Source organism: Geotrypetes seraphini, chromosome 3 (genome assembly GCF_902459505.1).
Source record: "Geotrypetes seraphini chromosome 3, aGeoSer1.1, whole genome shotgun sequence".
NCBI lineage: Eukaryota > Metazoa > Chordata > Amphibia > Gymnophiona > Dermophiidae > Geotrypetes > Geotrypetes seraphini.
The window spans coordinates 178,099,324-178,121,129 of NC_047086.1; the positions used below are offsets into that span (position 1 = coordinate 178,099,324).

The window sequence follows — 21,806 nt, forward strand, 5'->3', positions numbered from 1 at the left end:
ATCCAGTACAAAGTTCTGCAATGTAAAGTCTTCTCCCGACGATCCTACAAATCCCATAGACTTACGTATTCATTTTGACAGGAACTTCTCTCTCTTTGCTTTCAAATGCTCAAATACAGCTTCTACAATTACTCATATGATCAGTTTACACTGAGCACAATTCACTTTGAAGATAAAATGAACTGTTTGGCACAGTATGCATATCCTCAAGTGTTGTAATGCAAGAGGAAGGGCAGAAAGCTGCAAATCCAAACGGTGAATTCCTCCAAAGAATCTTTAGTGATCATGTTAGCATTACCGTATTTTCGCGGATATAACGCGCACCATTGTAAAACGCGCACAGGGGTATAGCGCGCAGAAATCACGATGATATGTACAAAAACTTTTCTATACCGCGCTCAGGCATATAACGCGCATGCTGCCCGACTCTCCTTTCGCCCGCCCTGACTTTCCGTGCGCTGTCCCGACTCTCCGTTCACCCCCCCTGACTTCCGTGCACTGTCCTCCCTTGAAGTCCTGTCCCCCCTTGAAGGTCTGTCCCCATCCTGAAAGCCTGATGCCCCCCCCGACGTCCGATACATCCCCCCCCCCCCGGCAGGACCACTTGCACCCTCACCCCGAAGGACCGCCGACTCCCCAACAATATCGGGCCAGGAGGGAGCCCAAACCCTCCTGGCCACGGCGACCCCCTAACCCCACCCCGCACTACATTACGGGCAGGAGGGATCCCAGGCCCTCCTGCCCTCGACGCAAACCCCCTCCCCCCAACGACCGCCCCCCCCAAGAACCTCCGCCCGTCCCCCAGCCGACCCGCGACCCCCCTGGCCGACCCCCACGACACCCCCACCCGCCTTCCCCGTACCTTTGTGTAGTTGGGCCAGAAGGGAGCCCAAACCCTCCTGGCCACGGCGACCCCCTAACCCCACCCCGCACTACATTACGGGCAGGAGGGATCCCAGCCCCTCCTGCCCTCGACGCAAACCCCCCTCCCCCCCAGCTGACCCGCGACCCCCCTGGCCGACCCCCACGACCCCCCCAACCCCCCTTCCCCGTACCTTTGGAAGTTGGCCGGACAGACGGGAGCCAAACCCGCCTGTCCGGCAGGCAGCCAACGAAGGAATGAGGCCGGATTGGCCCATCCGTCCTAAAGCTCCGCCTACTGGTGGGGCCTAAGGCGCGTGGGCCAATCAGAATAGGCCCTGGAGCCTTAGGTCCCACCTGGGGGCGCGGCCTGAGACACATGGTCGGGTTTGGCCCATGTGCCTCAGGCCGCGCCCCCAGGTGGGACCTAAGGCTCCAGGGCCTATTCTGATTGGCCCACGCGCCTTAGGCCCCACCAGTAGGCGGAGCTTTAGGACGGATGGGCCAATCCGGCCTCATTCCTTCGTTGGCTGCCTGCCGGACAGGCGGGTTTGGCTCCCGTCTGTCCGGCCAACTTCCAAAGGTACGGGGAAGGGGGGTGGGGGGGTCGTGGGGGTCGGCCAGGGGGGTCGCGGGTCGGCTGGGGGGGAGGGGGGTTTGCGTCGAGGGCAGGAGGGCCTGGGATCCCTCCTGCCCGTAATGTAGTGCGGGGTGGGGTTAGGGGGTCGCCGTGGCCAGGAGGGTTTGGGCTCCCTTCTGGCCCAACTACACAAAGGTACGGGGAAGGCGGGTGGGGGTGTCGTGGGGGTCGGCCAGGGGGGTCGCGGGTCGGCTGGGGGACGGGCGGAGGTTCTTGGGGGGGGGCCGTCGTTGGAGGGAGGGGGGTTTGCGTCGAGGGCAGGAGGGCCTGGGATCCCTCCTGCCCGTAATGTAGTGCGGGGTGGGGTTAGGGGGTCGCCGTGGCCAGGAGGGTTTGGGCTCCCTCCTGGCCCGATATTGTTGGGGAGTCGGCGGTCCTTCGGGGTGAGGGTGCGAGTGGTCCTGCCGGGGGGGGGATGTATCGGACGTCGGGGAGTCGGCCGGGCAAGAGGGCTTGGGCTCCCTCTTGCTCCGATCGTGGATGCGGGTGCGGGTGGGAGCGCGTGCGAGCGGTCGTTCGGGGTGGGGGTGCGAGCGGTCCTGCTGGGGGGGTGAATCGGGCATCGGGCGGGGTGGGAACTATGTTTAAAAACTTTTGTATACCGCGCTCAGGCATATACCGCGCGAGGGGTATGCGCGGTACGTAAAATCACGTATAACGCGCGAGTTATATCCGCGAAAATACGGTACTACTTCAAAATTATATTTTACATTAAATCGTCCAAAGCCAATTGCCTTCCTTCTATAGAATTCCAATCAAAATCTCTGTAGGTCATAGCATTTTCAAAGTGACCACGTAAATCCAACCATACTATACTTGCATTATGATCCATTCCTCACTTCGAGCCTTTAACAACAGCGTCCATGTGACAGGAATCTTCAGGTTCACATTCTATAGCCAACATTCTTTAAACCGTTACAAATCAAGTATATTTATAAATAAACTGTCATTATATATTATAGTATTCAAGAATCAAAGTAAAACAAAAATTAAAATAAACTATGTCATTGAACAAATTTTTACACATTCATTGGCTGTTCCCATTGACTCAAATATACTTTTAGTTTTTCAGGATCATCAAAGCCTGCTTAACATTTAAGATCTTGCATGGCATCCTTCCTCCTTTAATTCCCGTCTTAGAATTCTGTAAGATCTGACATCACCAGATCTACTCAAAAATTTAAATTGTTCTTTCCTACGCTGAAAGGTGTTACCTACATTGACAAACAAGGGAAGTCTCTACTTTTTAAAATTACTGAGCTATGGAATAATTTTCAAATGCGCGATCTGGGCTCTTTTCAACCATTTTGAAAACATCTGAAAACTTGGCTATTTTCAAGGCTGTAAATTCCACTCCTCTCCATACTACAGTGGTGCCTCACACAACGAACTTAATTGGTTCCAGGAGCAAGTTTGTTATGCGAAACGTTCGTTATGTGAAACGCGTTTTCCCATAAGAATACATGTAAAAAAAAATAATTCGTTCTGCAGCATAAAATATGCTAAGATGACATAAAAAAAGATAAATTTTTGGTTATTTTTATTTAGATACATCTAAAAACATAATTGTTTTTTAAAACAACACACATTTTTTAAATTTAAAGACAGACTAAGTAGAGTCTAATTTTACAGTGAGAGAGGGCAGAGTCTCAGCGGCAAAAACTGGGACTTAACTGTTCATTTTTTTTTTTTTTCTACCGTGTTTCCCCGATGATAAGGCAGGGCCATCAAATAAGACAGCCCCCCCTTTTTAGAAAAAAATGTAAAATAAGGCACCCCCCGCAAATAAGCCACCCACCGATACCTGCGCTTACCCGAATCGGGTGGTACGGTGGGTGATTCCGTGTGGTCCCTGGCACCCCCGACACGATCGGGGCAAGAGGGAGCTCAAGCCCTCTTGCCCCCCCGACTCCCCGACACGATCGGGGCAAGAGGGAGCCCAAGCCCTCTTGCCCCCCGACTCCCCGACACGATCGGGGCAGGAGGGAGCCCAAGCCCTCTTGCCCCCCCGACTCCCCGACACGATCGGGGCAAGAGGGAGCCCAAGCCCTCTTGCCCCCCCCCCGACTCCCCGACACGATCGGGGCAAGAGGGAGCCCAAGCCCTCTTGCCCCCCCGACTCCCCGACACGATCGGGGCAAGAGGGAGCCCAAGCCCTCTTGCCCCGCCGATTCCCCAACTCCCCGACAATATCGGGCCAGGAGGGAGCCCAAGTCCTCCTGGCCACGGCGACCCCCTAACCCCACCCTGCACTACATTACGGGCAGGAGCGATCCCAGGCCCTCCTGCCCTCGACGCAAGCCCCCCCTCCCCCCAACGACCGCCCCCCCCCAAGAACCTCCGACCGCCCCCCCAGCCGACCCGCGACCCCCCTGGCCGACCCCCACGACACCCCCAACCCCCTTCCCCGTACCTTTCTGTAGTTGGCCGGACAGACGGGAGCCAAACCCGCCTGTCCGGCAGGCAGCCAACGACGGAATGAGGCCGGATTGGCCCATCCGTCCCAAAGCTCCGCCTACTGGTGGGGCCTAAGGCGCCTGGGCCAATCAGAATAGGCCCGGGAGCCTTAGGTCCCTCCTGGGGGCAGGGCCTGAGGCACATGGTCGGGTTGGGCCCATGTGCCTCAGGCCCCGCCCCCAGGAGGGACCTAAGGCTACCGGGCCTATTCTGATTGGCCCAGGCGCCTTAGGCCCCACCAGTAGGCGGAGCTTTGGGACGGATGGGCCAATCCGGCCTCATTCCGTCGTTGGCTGCCTGCCGGACAGGCGGGTTTGGCTCCCGTCTGTCCGGCCAACTACAGAAAGGTACGGGGAAGGGGGTTGGGGGTGTCGTGGGGGTCGGCCAGGGGGGTCGCGGGTCGGCTGGGGGGCGGTCGGAGGTTCTTGGGGGGGGCGGTCGTTGGGGGGAGGGGGGGTTTGCGTCGAGGGCAGGAGGGCCTGGGATCCCTCCTGCCCGTAATGTAGTGCAGGGTGGGGTTAGGGGGTCGCCGTGGCCAGAAGGACTTGGGCTCCCTCCTGGCCCGATCGTGTCGGGGAGTCGGGGGGGCAAGAGGGCTTGGGCTCCCTCTTGCCCCGATCGTGTCGGGGAGTCGGGGGGGGCAAGAGGGCTTGAGCTCCCTCTTGCCCCGATCGTGTCGGGGAGTCGGGGGGGGCAAGAGGGCTTGGGCTCCCTCTTGCCCCGATCGTGTCGGGGAGTCGGGGGGGCAAGAGGGCTTGAGCTCCCTCTTACCCCGATCGTGTCGGGGAGTCGGGGGGGCAAGAGGGCTTGGGCTCCCTCTTGCCCCGATCGTGTCGGGGAGTCGGGGGGGCAAGAGGGCTTGAGCTCCCTCTTGCCCCGATCGTGTCGGGGAGTCGGGGGGGCAAGAGGGCTTGGGCTCCCTCTTGCCCCGATCGTGTCGGGGAGTCGGGGGGGCAAGAGGGCTTGAGCTCCCTCTTGCCCCGATCGTGTCGGGGAGTCGGGGGGGCAAGAGGGCTTGGGCTCCCTCTTGCCCCGATCGTGTCGGGGAGTCGGGGGGGGGCAAGAGGGAGCCAGGCGGAGAGAGGGCAGTTAAGCGCAGTGCCTGCGCGGAAGGATGCAGCTCGGGCGACTTCGTTGTGTGAAACGAAGTTCGTTGTACGAATCAAGACATAAAGTTCGTTGTGCGCAGCGTTCGCTGTGCGAGGCGTCCGTTATGCGAGGCACCACTGTATTCCAAATCCATATTGTATCTGTTCTCCTTTCTAATTTCTTGTAAACTGTTCCGAGCTCTACTGTTATAGAGAAGATGTGGTATATAAGCCTAAGGTTTAGTTTAGTATAACAAATAATTTGAGTAATTATATGACCCAAAAGCGCCTACATAAGTGTTTATTGCGCAGGATATTTAGTTTTCTTTAGATAAGTATCTCCACAACCTATGGGATAACCTCCCTCGAAGTGAACTTATTCCCTTCTACAGACATTGTTTAAATATCACTGGTTATGAGGGGAAAACTGTTCAGTCATCAACCACCTAGTGGCCAGATTGAGTATGCACATATGACAAGTTTCAGGGGTTATCTGGTTTGTAGTCCCTTACTGAGGACTAATGTCACAATGGATATGCTAGATGGGAAGGAAGAATTGGGAAAAATAGGAAGAAAGGATCAGGTATAAGTAAATGAACATTAAAATCACCAGAGGAAAAAAAGCTAACTAACTAATTAAAAACACTGTTCTGTAATTGGTGACTGCTAACTGAATTCAAAACATGAAAGTGTGCAAGAAGACATGCCTGAAATAAACATTAGATCAATACTGCTTACCCATCGACCAAAGTAGACATTCAGGGGCTTTTCTGGGATGTTTTTAGGGTCCATGCCATAATATTCCAGAATGTAAAAGACATGTTGAGCTTCCTTTAAGTTTACTTTTCCATGAAATGGTAAATATTCTAATGCCTGCATTTAGTAAACAAGAAAAACCTGGTGATCTAGGAAAGCACAGTTACTTACCGTTACAGGTGTTATCCAGGGACAGCATGCAGATATTCTCACATGTGGGTGACGTCATCCACGGAGCCCCGGTAGGGACAGCTTTAAAAGTGCATTGCCACTTTAAGAACTTAAGAACGTTTGTGAACTGCCTGCTCCGCACATGCACGAGTGCCTTCCTGCCCAAAGCAGGCTCGCGGTACCTCAGTTCTGTAAGCAAGCTAAGAAGCCAACCAGGGGTGTGTTTCTCAAATGGCAAAGTTTAAGGGTATTCCAACATACGGGGACAAAAGGATCAAATATTCCATAGAGAAGCTTGAAGATTATGCATGCGCATTTAAACTGGATCCTAAAGTGAAGTGGGAGCCAATGAAGCCTTATCAACAAAGGGGAAACATGATCATACTTTTGTTTCCCAAAAATGAGCTTAGCTGCAGTATTCTGTATTAACTGAAGTCGTTTTAGACTGCCCTGCTTAATGTCCAGATAAACTGAATTACAATAATCTAGCTGAGAAAGCACAGTAGATTGTACCAACACTGAGAAATGTTCTTGATGGAATAGTGATCTGACCTTCCTCAACATGTGTTTAGAAGCTCCTGAAGAGGAAAGATGCTTACTGGATTCGAAGAGTCGAGATGAGAAGGAAGAATGGCAATGCCTCGATGAACTGAAGTGGAGCCTGGATGGTGAGCTGGGCCTGTGATGATGTGGCCTACGCTTAGGCGTGTGATGCCGCTCTGGAGAGCCAGTGTAGGTACCGCAGGACCTGGTCATCTTATGCTCAGGCTGAACCCGTACCGAGGGATTCAATGTCAAAGTAAGGAGCTTGAACATATCACTCACTTGGAAAAGCACATCGAGCTTTTCACAGAATGAAAGCACCAATACCATTGGCCTTTCTGCCGGTACCATCGGTGCTGGTTCTTGCCTCGGAAAGGGTGACCTTGAAGAGAATTCGCACCTCGATGTAGGAGAGGCAAGAAGCAGAAGAGGTCAATGCTTAGTCAGCATCGAGGAACTCGATGCAAAGGTGACTTGTGAGACCTGCTGGGAAGCTTCTTAGCTGGCTTACCAGATGGAGCAATGTCTCCCGACGCCAGTGTCGATGTCGAAGGCGGTGACGTTTTCTCCGCTTCCATGCCGGTGCCAAACAATTTTTCTTGCTGAAGTTTCTGCTTTTGATGGAACATTTCTGCAGGGTAGAACACAGGACACAAGAATCTACACGGTGCCCTGGGCCAAAGCACTGCAAACATCAACTATAGGGGTCAGTGATGGAAATTGGCCTTTGGCACCTTCTTAAAACTCGATAGCAGCTGGGACATCGATGGAAAAAGCATCTCAGCTAAATTGAACTCTGAGGGAAATGAAGGCTGAGGGAAATGAAGGGGCCTCACCGGCTAAAGCCCGCGAGGAGAAAAGAGAGGGAAAAAAATTTCCACGCTCACTTTTTTTTTTTTTTTTTTAAAGAAAATAAAAGATTAGATGAAAAAAATGCATGAGCGGGAAGGCAAATGGTTAAAAATTAAACAATGTTCAAAGATTACAGAACTGAAGTACCGCAAGCCTGTGTTGATGGGAAGGCACTCGTGCATGTGTGGTGCAGGCAGCTCACAAACTTTCTTAAGTTCTTAAAGTGGTAATGCACTTTTAAAGCTGTCCATATTGGGCTCCGTGGATTACGCCACCCACATGTGAGAATATGCTGCCTACTTGTCCTAGGATAAAAACTAAATACAGCTCTAAACCTGAGCAATACAATTCTCATAGAAAAAAAAGAACATAAAATGTTCAATGTTATCCTATCATGACAGAACTTATTCTTTGTATATAGAGAAACAAAGTGTTCTAAAAAGGAAATTAAGCACACTGCAACTGAATTTCAGTTGGGTTCAAGTTTCAGTTGAAAATGCCAGTACATTTTTAGCTTCTTTGTGACTGTGGGCAAGTCACTTCACCCTCCATGTCCCAGGTACAAAATAAGTGCCTGCATATAATATGTATATCTCTTTGATCATAACCACAAAAAGGCAGTGCCCTAAAACCAAAACTCTTCCCCCTATCCCCCTCAGGCCACCTGACCACCCATGATGAGCATCCCTGGGTGTAAGCAACCCCCTTTCAAAAATGGCATTTATGTATACAGGCAGTCCCCATTTTACGAACATCCAACTTACATCGAACTCGTACTTACGAACGGGGGGGTCTTCATTCTACCTTCAGTATTCCAATGCGCCCTTCTCCCTCCCTCCCGAGTCCCAATGCACTCCTATCTCTCTCGCCCTCCCTCCATTCTGAGCCCCAAGTACGTGCTTACCTTCTGACTGGCTCCCTCCTCCTTCCAGCCGCAGTCATTTCTCTGCACAAAGCCTTAGACAGCGGCTGAGCTGGAAGCTTTCCCTCTGACATCGGAGGAAGCTCCTCTGACATCAGAGGGAAGGCTTCCGACTCAGCGACAGGACATGTGTAGGAGTTGCTGCCCGCGGCTTTGTGCAGAAAACGACTGCGACTGGAAAGAGGAGGGAGTCGGCCAGAAGAAGTTAAGCACCCGCCGAAGGGAGGCACATACTTGGGGCACAGAATGGAGAGAGGGAGAGAGAGGGGCGCATTGGGACATGGGAGGGAGAGGAGCACATTGAGAATAGGGAGGGAGGAAGCATAAACTTTGGACAAAGGATGGAAGGAAGGAAGGAGGAGGCATGAATTTGGGACACAGAATGGAGGGAGGGAGGGAAGCATGAGCCATAGGATGGGAGAATGGAGGGAGGGAGGGAAAGAGATGCTGAGGTGGAGGAGGGAATAGAAAGGGAGAACTGAGTGTCTGAGTTAGAGGGAAAGAGAAATGGTGCACATGGGGAGATGAAGAAAGAGAGGAATTGTTGGGCATAGAGAGAAAGAGAGAATTATTGGACATGGTGGTGGGAGAGGAGTGAGGTAGAGATGAATGGGGAAGAGAGAGCTGAGAGGGAGTAATGTTGGAGGTGGTGGTGGAAAGGAACAGCGAGATGGATGGAAAAGGATGCAAGAGGAGGCTCAAGGATGTGGAGAAAGTGGGAAGAATACTAGGATCCAATATACACACAAATTCAACTTCAGAACGGTTTAAAACACAGAACCCATTCTTAACCCAGTGTCTGTATATATATAGATAGAGAGAGAGAGAGAGAGAGAGAAGGTTCTTATCTTGCTAATATCTTTTCTAGTAGATAGGTGTGTCATTATGGACAGTAGGATATTCTCCCCATGCTCACGAGCCATGTAGAAGGAATCCAGTCCAGGTTTCAATTCCACCTCCTTTTCCAGAGGGCTCTGCTGCCCCCTTCAGTTTGTATCAAAGAAACACATAAGGAGGAGGGGTATGGGGTCCTCAAATACATTTCTGTTCTGCTCTGAAAGAAGTACAGTGCTCCCCCGCGAATTCGTGGTCCCAGTCATTCACGGTATTTTCTGACCGCGAATGACCGGGCAGGAGAGGGCAGCCGGAGAGGGCAGCAGAAGAGGCAGGAGAGGGCAGCCAGAGCGCCAGCGAGTGAAGGAAATCACTCGCGATATGCTCCGACTGCCTCTTCCTGTACTAAAGTCGAGCCTTATCAATCAGGAGCTGCGGGGGAGTACTGTATAACAAACATGTTAAACAACATAACTGAACAATCAGAAACATTTATGGAGCTCAAACATTCCCTAATGTGTTATAGCAATAGATTATTCTACATACCCTTAAGATCTGACTGACATCAAAATCTCAGGCAGAGAAATAATTGACAGGGCGGGCTTTCAGAATGACTCACCTATCTACTAGAAAGGATATTATTAGCTTGTATGCATTTGTCTCCTTCTCTTAAATTCATTGTATATACTTACTGTATGTACTGTATATAATCTTTTCCCTCACTTAAATTGTAAACGTATAACTAGTTTGACTTCATGATTGCTTTGTTATGTTCTTCAATTTCAACCGCATTGTTTGTATTTCATCTAACTGTTGTGAACCGCCTAGAGCTCCCTGGGTATGGCGGTATACAAAAAATAAAATTATTATTATTATTATTATTAGCAAGGTAAGAACCTAATCTCTTTTTCTAGTGTAAGAGGTGTGTCATTCTGGACAATAGAGATATACAAAAACAGTCCCAGAAATCTAGGACGGGACTTCTGCGCCTGCTCATAACACTAAGGACCCAAAGACGGTAACCTCCTGCAGTGCCACATCCACTCTACAACTTGGGAGAAGTATGCAGTGTGGACCAGGTCACTGCCCTACAAATCTCCTTGGGCGAATTCCCCTGAGCTTCTGAAGAACCCACGCTTCTTGTCGAATGTACCTTCAAGGAGACCGGTGACTGCTTGCCATAGGCAATATGTGCTGATGAGATGGCCATGTGTATCCATCTTGAAATGGTACCTTGGACGCCAGTCTGCTGCGTCTAACCTGACTGGTGAGCATAAACAGATAGTCAGACATTCAGAACTCATTAGTAACCTCTAGATAACATAGGAGGATGCTCCTCACTTCCAGATTTCTCAGAATCTGGTCCTTTTTTCTTTGACCCTGTAGACTGGAACACTGGTAATCTTACTTCTTGATTGACATGGAAAGCCAATACAACTTTCAGCAAAAAAGGATAGGACTGAACACAAAGAAACTCTCTCCTCCATGATCTTGAGGAAGGGCTCCCTGCATGACACTGCCTGCAGCTCTGAGACTCTTCTTGCTGATGTAATGGCCACAAGGAAAACAGTTTTGATGGTAAGATACATCAATGATGCCTCTTGAATAGGCTCATATAGAGCCTGACTGAGTCTGTGCAAGACCACATTATGGTTCCATGACAGAAACAGTTGTTTTACTGGTGGTCTGAGCCTTAGCATCCCTTTCAGGAATCTGGCTATGACAGGATGAGAAGCCAGGGAAGCTTTGCGTTCTCGGGCTCTGAAGCATGAGAGGCCTGCTACTTGGACCCTGAGTGACCCACTGCGAGGCCTTTGTCTAGACCAGTGATCTCAAACTTGCGGCCTGGGGGCCACATGCACCCGCCAGGTATTATTGTGAGGCCTTCAGTATGTTTATCATAATTACAAAAGTAAAATAAAACAGTTTCTTGATCATATGTCTCTTTAGCTATAAATTACAATATTAGCCAAAAGGAAAGACTTATAAACTATAAAAAGTTTTACCTCATGCAAAATTGTCATTTCTTTAATAAGTGATTAACTATTTTTTCTGAGGCCCTCCAAGTACTTACAAATCCAAAATGTGGCCCTGCAATGGGTTTGAGTTTGAGACCACTGGTTTAGACCTACTTGGAGGAAAGCCAGCACCACTGAAATCAGAGCACTAAATGACTCCACCTTTTCTTTCATGCACCAGTGCTGAAATATCTCCCATGCTTTAGCATATGCAGAGACCGTTGTAGGCTTTTCAACTCTGAGGAGAGTAGCAATAACTACTTCTTAATATCTTTTGTGCTCTCAAGAGCCATGCCATAAGACCTTAGCGATCCAGATCTTCTATGACCACTGGGCCCCAAGAGAGAAGGTCAGGATGTACCTGTAGTCTGAGACCTTTGTCCCTCTGTAGATAAACCAAATCCACATACTACAGACGGTGTGGCCAATCTGTGCCACAAGCACCACTCTCACTGGGAGGCTTGATATTCTGTGGAATATTTGCCATATCATGGGCCATGGAGGAAACACGTACAAGAGTTTGTTCTTTGGCCATGGCTGGACCAGGGCATCCAGCTCTGCACTTCCAAACTCAGAACTTTGACTGAAGAAACAGTCTGCTTTCTTGTTGCTTACCGTAGCCATCGGGTCAGAATTTGGGCAGCCTCAGCAACAAACAATGGCTTAGATGATTTTGCAGATAACGTACACGCTCCCAGGTCTAACATTGACCTAGTTATTGGTCACTCCTGCTATATGCACTGCGGAAATCGCTTGAAGATGGAGCACTGCCCATCGGAACAACAAATGGGCTTCCAGACATAGCTGGGCACTTTTATTTTGGTGCCTCCTTAGTGACTGACATATACCACCATTGTAGCATTGTCCCCTCTGCCTGTCCCGCCAGACTCTTCTCCAGCTTCTATAACTCCTGAAGATCCAGCCTGTTGAAGGACCACTTTATTTGGGAGGCCAACCACCACCCCTGGACTGGGTGCCCATTGGAATGACCTCCCCAGCCAAAAAAGGCTGGCATCCATTGTCAGAATAACCCATGAGGTTATCCGGAGGGCCATCCCTCTCAATAATGACTGTGGATGGAGCCACCAAGACATGCTGTTGCAAGATTCCGGGGTCTATGGGAGTGTCATCTGAAGAAAGTCCATTTGAAGAGTCCACTGAGGCAGCAGAGCATTCTGAAGGGGACACACATGAGCCTTCCCCCATGAAGCCTAGCACCTGGGGGTACTGCCAAGCTGACAGAGGTGGCCTGGCCATCATCTTAGAATCTGAGAGCAAATCTTCTATCAGCATGTCTCTGGAAGATAAACATGGCCTTCTGCTGCTCTCAGGTATTCCAGGGATTGGAACGGAACCAGTTGGCTCTTGCAAAAATTCACTATCCAGGCCAAGCTTGAAAGTATGGGGTGCTGTTGTCAGACCAAAGGGAAGCACCGAGAACTGGAAATGTTTCTCCAGGACATAGAATCTCAGGAACTTCCTGTGCTCCAGAAATATGGAAATATGCAGATAGGCTTCCATCAAGTCTAGGGCAGCCAGAAAAACCCCTGGTACTACCGCTGGTACTATGATGATTGACTGCACTGTTTCTTTGCAAACGCGTGGAACTTTCAGAGCCACATTGACGTATATGAGATCCAGTATGGGTCTCCAATCTTCTGAGCCTTTCTTGGGCACCATGAAGTTTATGGTGTATCTGTCCAGGTTCAATTCTTCAGGTGACACAGGTTCTCTGGCCTGAAGTTCTACCAGTCTCTGCACTGTTGCTAAGATTTTGCTTGCCCCACCGGGAAGTCCACAAACCAGTCTGTTAAGGGATGGGCGAACTCGAGTTTGTAATCTCTCCAAATGATCTCTACAACACAATGGTCTGACAAGATCTGTGCCCAAGCCTCCACATACTCTGAGAACCTTCCTCCTATCCCCTTCTCTCATCCTTGGCAACTTCAACATCCGTGTCAACAGCCCCTCCAACTCCTTTGCTTCCCGGTTCCTTGCTCTAACATCCTCATTCAATCTCCAGTTGTGTTCTACCACCCCTATATACCAAAATGGACGCTGCCTGGACCTAATCCTTTCCTACAACTGCTCAACTACTTAAATTCTCCAATACCCAAATCCAGCCAATCGCCACCAATATATTCAGGAACTTTCAGACTATTAACCCTGGAGCTCTCTCTTCAACTACTATATTACATAACCCATCAACGAAGCTATCCTTTCCTATAATACCATTCTCTCCTCTGCTCTAGATACCTTTGCTCCTCCAATTTTACACCCTGTTAGGCGAGCCAAACTCCAATCGGACTGAAGTTGGACTAATACTCAACATGGAACCGTGCACGCAAAGAAGGGGAGGCAAAATTGAAGACAGTACCCTGAAGAGTCCCACTGAGCCCTCTGCAGATGTCTAACAGCTTGTGCTCATGTCCCTGCAATTCAGAAAGTGAGTTAATCCACTAGGGATATGGACCCTGAGCTCTACAAAGTTTTCTGCAGGCTAGCCAAACAGGTTCCCAGGGGATTAATCTTTCAGCCGCAGACCCAAGTCTTCTTCTTCTCTGCACAGGCAGAGCTTACCTCTGTACTGGGGAGCTCTGATGCACCAAAATCCACAAAAAATGTGAAAAAACACCAAAATTAATTTTAAAAATATACAGAGCAGATCAGAAAGATGTCTCCTGGCTTGCATTCAGAAGAAAAACTGAAGGGGGCAGCACAGACCTTTGGAGAAGGAGGAGCTGAAAACCTGGAGTGGATTCCTTCTGCATGACTCATAAGCATGGGGCGAATACCCTACTGTCCAGAATGACACACCTATTGCACTAGAAATAAATAATTTGTATTTATTTATTTAAAACATTTATAGACAACTTAGAATCTAAGTGGTTTCCAGCAGCAAACATATATAAAATTTATCATAAGACATAACATAAAAAAGAAAGAAAATAAAATCCAACAATCTCTCTTATCCCATCTTATATGGTGAACAGTGTATCAAGGCAGTTGAAGAAGGAATTGTCCTCATTACAGTTAGGCATCAACAAAGAGTTGTGTCTTTAGTAATTTTTTTTTTTATATATTCTTTATTCATTTTTAAAACTTATAAGTGCAACAACATATAACATCAATTTATACTTAAATACCATATCCCTCCCCCCCCACATAATCAATAACTTTCATCAAACATAAGAAGACATATAATAACCCCCCTCCACATTATTTGCACTCATAAGAAAACCAAAATATCCTCCCACCCTTCTCCCCACACCTTGTATGTACATATTTAAGGGAAAAAATTATATTCATTCATTACAGTATTTTGTTAATGGCTCCCAAATATCTTGAAATTTCTTAAAATTCCCCTGCTGCATGGCAATTACCCTTTCCATTTTAAATATGTGACATAGAGAGTTTCACCAAAAGCTATAATTCAAACTATCCCAATTTTTCATAATATGTTGTATGGCAACCCCTGTCATGAGTAATAATTTCTTATTATTAGAAGATATTTGGCTCTTAGTCCTCATTGATGTACCAAATAGCACAGTATCATACGATAATGCAACCGGGTTTTCCAACAAGCTATTTATTTGACCCCAAATTGATTTCCAAAAAGCAAGTATCAATGGACAATAGAATAGCAAATGATCTAATGTCCCAGCTTCAAGATGACAGTGCCAGCATCTATTAGACTTAGAGCTATCTAACTTCTGTAAACGAACTGGGGTCCAAAATGCTCTATGTAACAGAAAAAAACAAGTTTGTCTCATAGACGCTGACACTGTACATCTCATCCTCCAAGCCCAAATTTGTGGCCATTGAGATGCAGTAATCTGATGCTTAATGTCAGTGCTCCCGCTTTATTTGAGTTTCTATAATACAGGGCCTTCTGAGAAAACAAATCTTTCCTAACCAATTTAGAAAGAAATCTCATTGTACTTACATTTAGCTTTTAAAAGGGCCTGCAAGGTAATTTGTTCCCACTTTTCAGCCAATTTTAACTCCAAAATCTTAATTTTTTGTAACTTCTTAAGTTAGCACAGTTCTTACACAGTCTTAGATGTCCAGGTAGATTATTCCATAAATGTACCCCAGCAATACAAAACATTCTTGTTTTTGAAAATACATATCATACCCTTCTTTTCTTAATTGCTGTTAATTTCATGGCTCCCTCAGATCTCAACATCCTTCTAGGTCTATAAATCTCCCACAGTGCACTAAACCAAGCTGGAGCTGGTGAGATATGCGAACCAACCAGAAGGAAGAAGTGATCTTGCCTCACAGTATATCAGAGCAACAGAAAAGGCAATTGAAATGTCTAATTTCCAACCTGCAGTTACTTTTATTGCATCAAAATAACTATTCCACAAAAGTCTATGGCGATAGCATAAACAATCCAAAATTGTTAGTACATACAGTCCCCATGTTAGTGCATAACAAACTCAACTAGGATCCAAGTTTCGGTAAACAAGTTGCCTTCATCAGGTGAATGAGAAATCTCTGAGGACTGTTTATTTTATCTGCATAGATTTTTGTGGAATGGTTATTTTGATGCAATAAAGTAACTGCAGGTTGGAAATTAGATATCTCACTTGCCTCTTCTGTTGCTCTGGTGTGATATGCACCATTCTAGGCGTATCAGTAACTAGACTTGCCACTAAGTTCATTAACAACTGCAGGGCCTTGTTCTTTACTTGTGTCAAACCAAGGTATAGTGAGTTATAATAATCCAATTTTGGCAGAATCAACCCCTGTACCGCTGTTCTAAAGTCAAAGGATGTTAACATAGATTTCAACCCATATAGGGTATGCAGCTGCGCTTATCCCCCTTGAATGGTTTTCAGGATTTGTTTAACCATCGTGAATGTTGAATCTAGGCAAATTCCCAAAATTGTCAGCTCCTGCTTTACTTTCATTTTCATACCTAGCACATTCAATCTTTCTACTAGAATTTCTTCCAGATCATGACCCACAAACATAACTTGTTTTATTTACATTCAGATGTATTTATTTGGGTTATATCCCGTCCTCCCCAATGAGCTCAGAACGGGTTACAGGGATATAGATATAGATGCCAATTTACATGTGCTATTACCAATGGGATGTTTCTAAAATAAGGGTTTATATATATTCTTTGACAGCAGGTACTACTTCTCAAATAATCACTATATGGGTACATAAAGAAAAAAATATCTGAGCATGAAAAAAATATATACTGTACTTACATCTATCCTCTCAATTTTTTCTTTCTGACTCAATGTTTTATTAAACGCCTGAATGTTTATTTTGTATGTAGAATCAGATTGAAGGAATGGGACCTGTAATAAAACAGAATGCTATATTAGCATAAACAACAAAAAGGAGCACCTTTGTATTTTCTGAATATATGATATACCCTTAACCACTTGCTATAGTGTACATGTTCCATTCAAAGAAATACTATACCATGGTGACTTTTGCTCTTGAGTTCGATAAGAGATGTAATACTCAAGACTTATTTCAGAAATATGAATGTTCAATTTTTGGGTTCAACTATATGTATATTCCCTGATCTCTCACAAGTAACACAGCAGAGAAGAAGGGACTTGTTGGTCTATAGACCGAGAGTCATTTCTCTGGGTGCTATGTTTGTATTGAAGTTTCCGTCAAAATGTTGTATCACTTATGGTGGAAAAAAAATTTCATTTTTTTTGAGCCCAAACAATTGTTAGAATTTATTGTGGCTAAAGAAGGTGGTGAAATCATAATTGGTTCTGTTGCCGTTCCAAAAGAGTAATGCGAACTGGCAGCTTCTTGTGTCCTTTGTGAATGCTCCTAAGGTAATGAGATCATTTTTCTTTTTGTTTAATTTCTATCCTTTGACTCAATATCATTTGTGGACTAAATAATAATTGTTTTTCTTTTTGATGGGATTTTCCCATGCTTTAGATTATTTTCTTATTGGAAATTGCAAATCTGTGTTCAAGTGTGTTCATTATGCTTGTATGAATAATTAAAAATGATATATAAATAAAAAATACTATACCGTAAATCTAGTCAGTGTAATCCAGTTTAAGATTAGTTACAAAGAGCCTGATTCTATAGAATATATCATGTCCAAAAAATCTGCATCGATTAGTGTGGCACTAAGCACAATTCTATAAAAGTTATGTGCAAGTTGTAAAAACACTCTTAGCATTATTTACACATCATTTTGCCTAAGTAGTGTGCACATCAGCACACAAGTTAAAAATCTGAACATAACTTAAAAGAACACCCACAATCCATCCCTAACCAAGCCCTCTTTTCAGATTTACACATTCGAGCTGACACACAACATTTTGGGCAGTACACATACCAAGTTGCACACGTAACTTCCAATTAATGCCAATTAGTGTCAATTATGAGGTGTTAATTGCTAATTGGCATCAATTAGACCTATTAATCTAGTAAGTTGGGTATATACATCAGCTACACACACCAATGTATGTGCACAACTTTAAGCACCATATACAGAATTAGGGGGAAAGGATGTGCAGACAGGGGTTGTGCATCCAGCCCGCCCATGTTTTGGAATTTTTTGTTTTATATACATACCATCTTCTCCACTGGGTAACTCTTCAGAGACTTATGCAGGTCTTCATGGGATTTTCCCTCACCCCAAAGTTCAAATATAGATCTGGAAATGTCAAAAGTTAACACATTCATATCACTTGAATTACAGAACTATGTGGAACTCAGACAATTTGAAGTTTTTCATTCTCATTATTTCAATCAATCCTTGCAATTTTTTTGTCATTTCATTTATTTCTTCTACAGTAAGAACATAAGAACATAAGAACATAAGAAGTTGCCTCCGCTGAGGCAGACCATAGGTCCATCCTGCTCAGCGGTCCGCTTCCGCGGCGGCCCATCAGGCCCATTGCCTGAGCAATGCTCTATACCTATCTGTACCCCCCAATCCCTTTTTCTTCTGGGAATCTATCCAAACCTTCTTTGAATCCATTTAGTGTTTTCTTGTCCACAACAGCCTCTGGAAGCGCGTTCCATGTATCTACCACCCTCTGAGTGAAAAAGTATATTACAACCCCAGTAAACATCAAACTGCCCCATTTTGCAGAGAACATAGAAATCAAAATTGAGGTGTTCAAGTCAGGACATGCTCAAATCCAACAATATTTTAGAAAAACTTCAGCCAATCCAAAATAATTAACATACTGTTAATTGTATTACTAATCGCAATTACAAATTTTAATCAAAATGCAGCCTTAAAAATATTAAATAAAAAGTAATAAAAAGATAAGAGATACAAACTGAAAAATTACTGTTGCAGAATAGCTATAAAGTACAGTTACTTTCCGTAACAGGTGTTATCCTGGCACAGCAGGCAGCTATTCTCACATGTGGGTGATGTCATCCACGGAACCCCGGCATGGACAGTGAAAATTTTAGAATCACTTTAAGCTTTAACAAGCTTTTAGACTGCCTGCACTGAGCATGCACGAGTGACTTCTTGCCCGACGCCATCTCACAAGGTCGTCAGTTTTTTGCCCAAGCAAAGAAGCCCAACTAGGAGAGGTGGACAGGTTATGAGAATATCTGCTTACTGTCCCAGGATAACACCTGTTACGGTAAGTAAGCGTGCTTTATCCTTAGACAAGCAGGCAGCATATTCTCAGATGTTGGATTCCCTAGCTTTAGAAAGGGGATGGAGGGAGAATTGGGTTCCAAGAACTCAGAAAAATTTGAGTTGCCTCGCAAAACCTAGACCCAATATCTTATATGAGAGACCGGAGGCAAGGGAAGGAACATAAGGGGAAAAAATGAATAGGGGAATTCCATGCTCTGCTAGAGATAAAAGGAGAATTCCCAGAAACCATATACGAGTGTATGGAGGCTGATAAAATAAGAAAAGACCGCCTAGAGGCAGGTGAATCTAAACATAGGCGATGGAGATGCCAAAAAGATTCAAGAATCAAATAAGAAGACTACTGGTAAATGCACCTATATGGAGCAAGAGACCAAATGAGCCGTTGACACCAGTCATGTCTCAGAGTAGATAAAAATGAAAAAGGGAACGGACTTTCATAAGTAACAAAAGCATGATTCACATTTAAAGAATAGTTGTAGAGGCTAAAAAGGATGAACCATTCTAGAAAGGAAGAAACGCCGATGCTTGGAAGTATAAAACTAGAGCAACATAGTGGCTTACTGTGGAGAAAAGAACCTCCCAATAGTAACATTATATAATTTTTTTTTCCATCTCGAGAAGGCTGAGAAAGGATTGTAATAAGCCTTAAACAATAAATCAGCAGAGAATAGAAAGGGGAAGAATATGACACAAGCAATATGACAGTAAACATGAAATCCACACAGAGATTTAAAAAAAGAAAAAGTTAATAGAATTGTTTAAGATCCTGGTTAAAAACAAAAAGTTGGTCAAATATTTGTTTTTTGTGTTTTTTATTTTTAAAAGACTCCTTATGTACTGAAAAAGAGGAGCTTAGTAAGGTTAGAGCGTTACTAAGGTGCATTAGTAAAAGTGGGACCTGAGCCCCTGAAAGCATATTCCTAGAAGGAAAGTAGCGGGACCTTCAAACTACTATCCCCTGTGAATGGCACGTTAGAAACTGGGGAATCAAAAAAATATATTAATTTCACCCCAGTGAAATAAGGAACGAAGAACAAGTCATGATAGATGTGGTCCCGAGTAGTAAATAAACATAGAAACATAGAAGATGACGGCAGAAAAGGGCTACAGCCCATCAAGTTTGCCCACTCTGCTTACCCACCCCCTGTCTATGCCCTAATGACCCAATTTCCCTACCTTGACCCTCGTAGGGATCCCACATGGGTATCCCATTTATTCTTAAAGTCTGGCACGCTGTCTGCCTCGATCACCTGCACTGGAAGCTTGTTCCAATGATCAACCACTCTCTCTGTGAAGAAATACTTTCTGGTGTCGCCATGAAATTTTCCGCCCCTGAGTTTGAGCGGGTGCCCTCTTGTGGCCGAGGGTCCCTTGAGAAAGAAAATATCATCTTCCACTTCGACACGTCCCGTGAGGTACTTAAATGTTTTGATCATGTCTCCCCTCTTCCTACGTTCCTCAAGAGTGTAGAGCTGCAATTTGTTCAGTCTCTCTTCGTACAAGAGACCCTTGAGCCCCGAGATCATCCTGGTGGCCGTCCGTTGAACCGATTCAATTCTGCGCACATCTTTACTGTAATGTGGCCTCCAGAATTGCACACAGTACTCCAGATGAGGTCTCACCATGGCCCTGTACAACGGCATTATGACTTCAGGCTTTCGGCTGACGAAACTTCTATTGATACAACCCAATATCTGCCTTGCCTTAGATGAAGCCTTCTCCACTTGATTGGCAGTTTTCATGTCTGCACTGATGATTACTCCTAAATCTCGTTCTGCTGAAGTCCTAGTTAAAGTTTCTCCGTTCAAGAAGTACGTCCTGCATGGATTTCCGCTTCCGAGGTGCATGACCTTACATTTCTTAGCATTGAAGCCTAGTTGCCAGGTTGAGGACCAACTTTCCAATGTAAGCAGGTCCTGCGCCATATAATTCTGTAAACTGCATTCACTTACTATATTACATAGTTTGGCGTCATCGGCGAATAGTGTTATTTTACCTTGAAGCCCTTGAGTCAGATCCCCTATGAATATGTTGAAAAGGAGTGGACCCAGAACCGAGCCCTGCGGCACTCCACTGGTCACCTCCGATGTTTTAGAGAGGGTACCATTAAGCACCACCCTCTGAAGTCTGCCACTCAGCCAATCATTGACCCATGCAGTTAGTGTCTCTCCTAACCCCATCGATTCCATCTTGCTTAGCAGCCTGCGGTGTGGGACACTGTCAAAAGCTTTCCTGAAGTCCAGGTACACGACGTCCAAAGACTCTCCCAAGTCCAACTTTCTTGTTACCCAGTCAAAGAAGCTGATGAGATTGGATTGGCAGGACCTACCCTTGGTGAATCCATGCTGACTGGGATCCCGAAGATTCCCTTCATTCAAGATTGTGTCCAATTTGCTTTTAATTAGTGTTTCCATGAGTTTGCACACTATTGATGTGAGACTCACCGGTCTATAATTCGCAGCCTCTGCCCTGCAACCCTTTTTATGCAGAGGAACGACATTAGCTAATTTCCAGTCCAGGGGAACTTTCCCCTTACTTAGGGAGAGATTGAATAGCTCAGCCAACGGTTTCGCCAGGACATCGCTCAATTCTCTGAGCATTCTTGGGTGCAAATTGTCTGGTCCCATGGCTTTGTTCACCTTGAGTCTTGCCAGTTCACTGTAAACTTCACCTGGTGTGAACTCAAAATTCTGAAATGGGTCTTCTGTGCTTTGTGTTGCCTTCAACTGGGGACCGTGTCCCGGTGCCTCACAGGTGAAGACTGAGCAGAAGTATTCATTCAGTAGTTCGGCTTTATCGGAATCTGCTTCCACGTAACTTCCGTCCGGTCTTCTAAGGCGTACTATCCCGCCTGTGTTCCTTTTTCTGTCACTAATATACTTGAAGAAGGATTTGTCCCCCTTTTTATTGTTTTTTGCCAGAATTTCTTTCACTCGAAGTTTTGCCTCCCTAACTGCCATTTTGACCGCTGTAGACCTGGTCCTATATTCTATTTTTGCCTCTCTTTTCTCCGTGCGCTTGTAGGAGAGAA

General features: G+C 46.0%; 1 protein-coding gene across 5 annotated transcripts in view; it reads right to left on the reverse strand.

The window, feature by feature from the left end:
- The window catches only part of TRMT11 (tRNA methyltransferase 11 homolog), a 177,133-nt gene that overhangs the window by 130,221 nt on the left and 25,106 nt on the right, over positions 1–21,806 (reverse strand). For all 5 annotated transcript variants that reach the window (XM_033937105.1, XM_033937103.1, XM_033937104.1 and 2 more), the window contains 3 exons: positions 17,722–17,803; positions 16,371–16,463; positions 5,785–5,919 (listed from right to left, as the gene is read on the reverse strand). In XM_033937105.1, the coding sequence (XP_033792996.1) occupies positions 5,785–5,919; positions 16,371–16,463; positions 17,722–17,803 (310 nt within the window). The remainder of the gene's footprint in view (positions 1–5,784; positions 5,920–16,370; positions 16,464–17,721; positions 17,804–21,806) is intronic.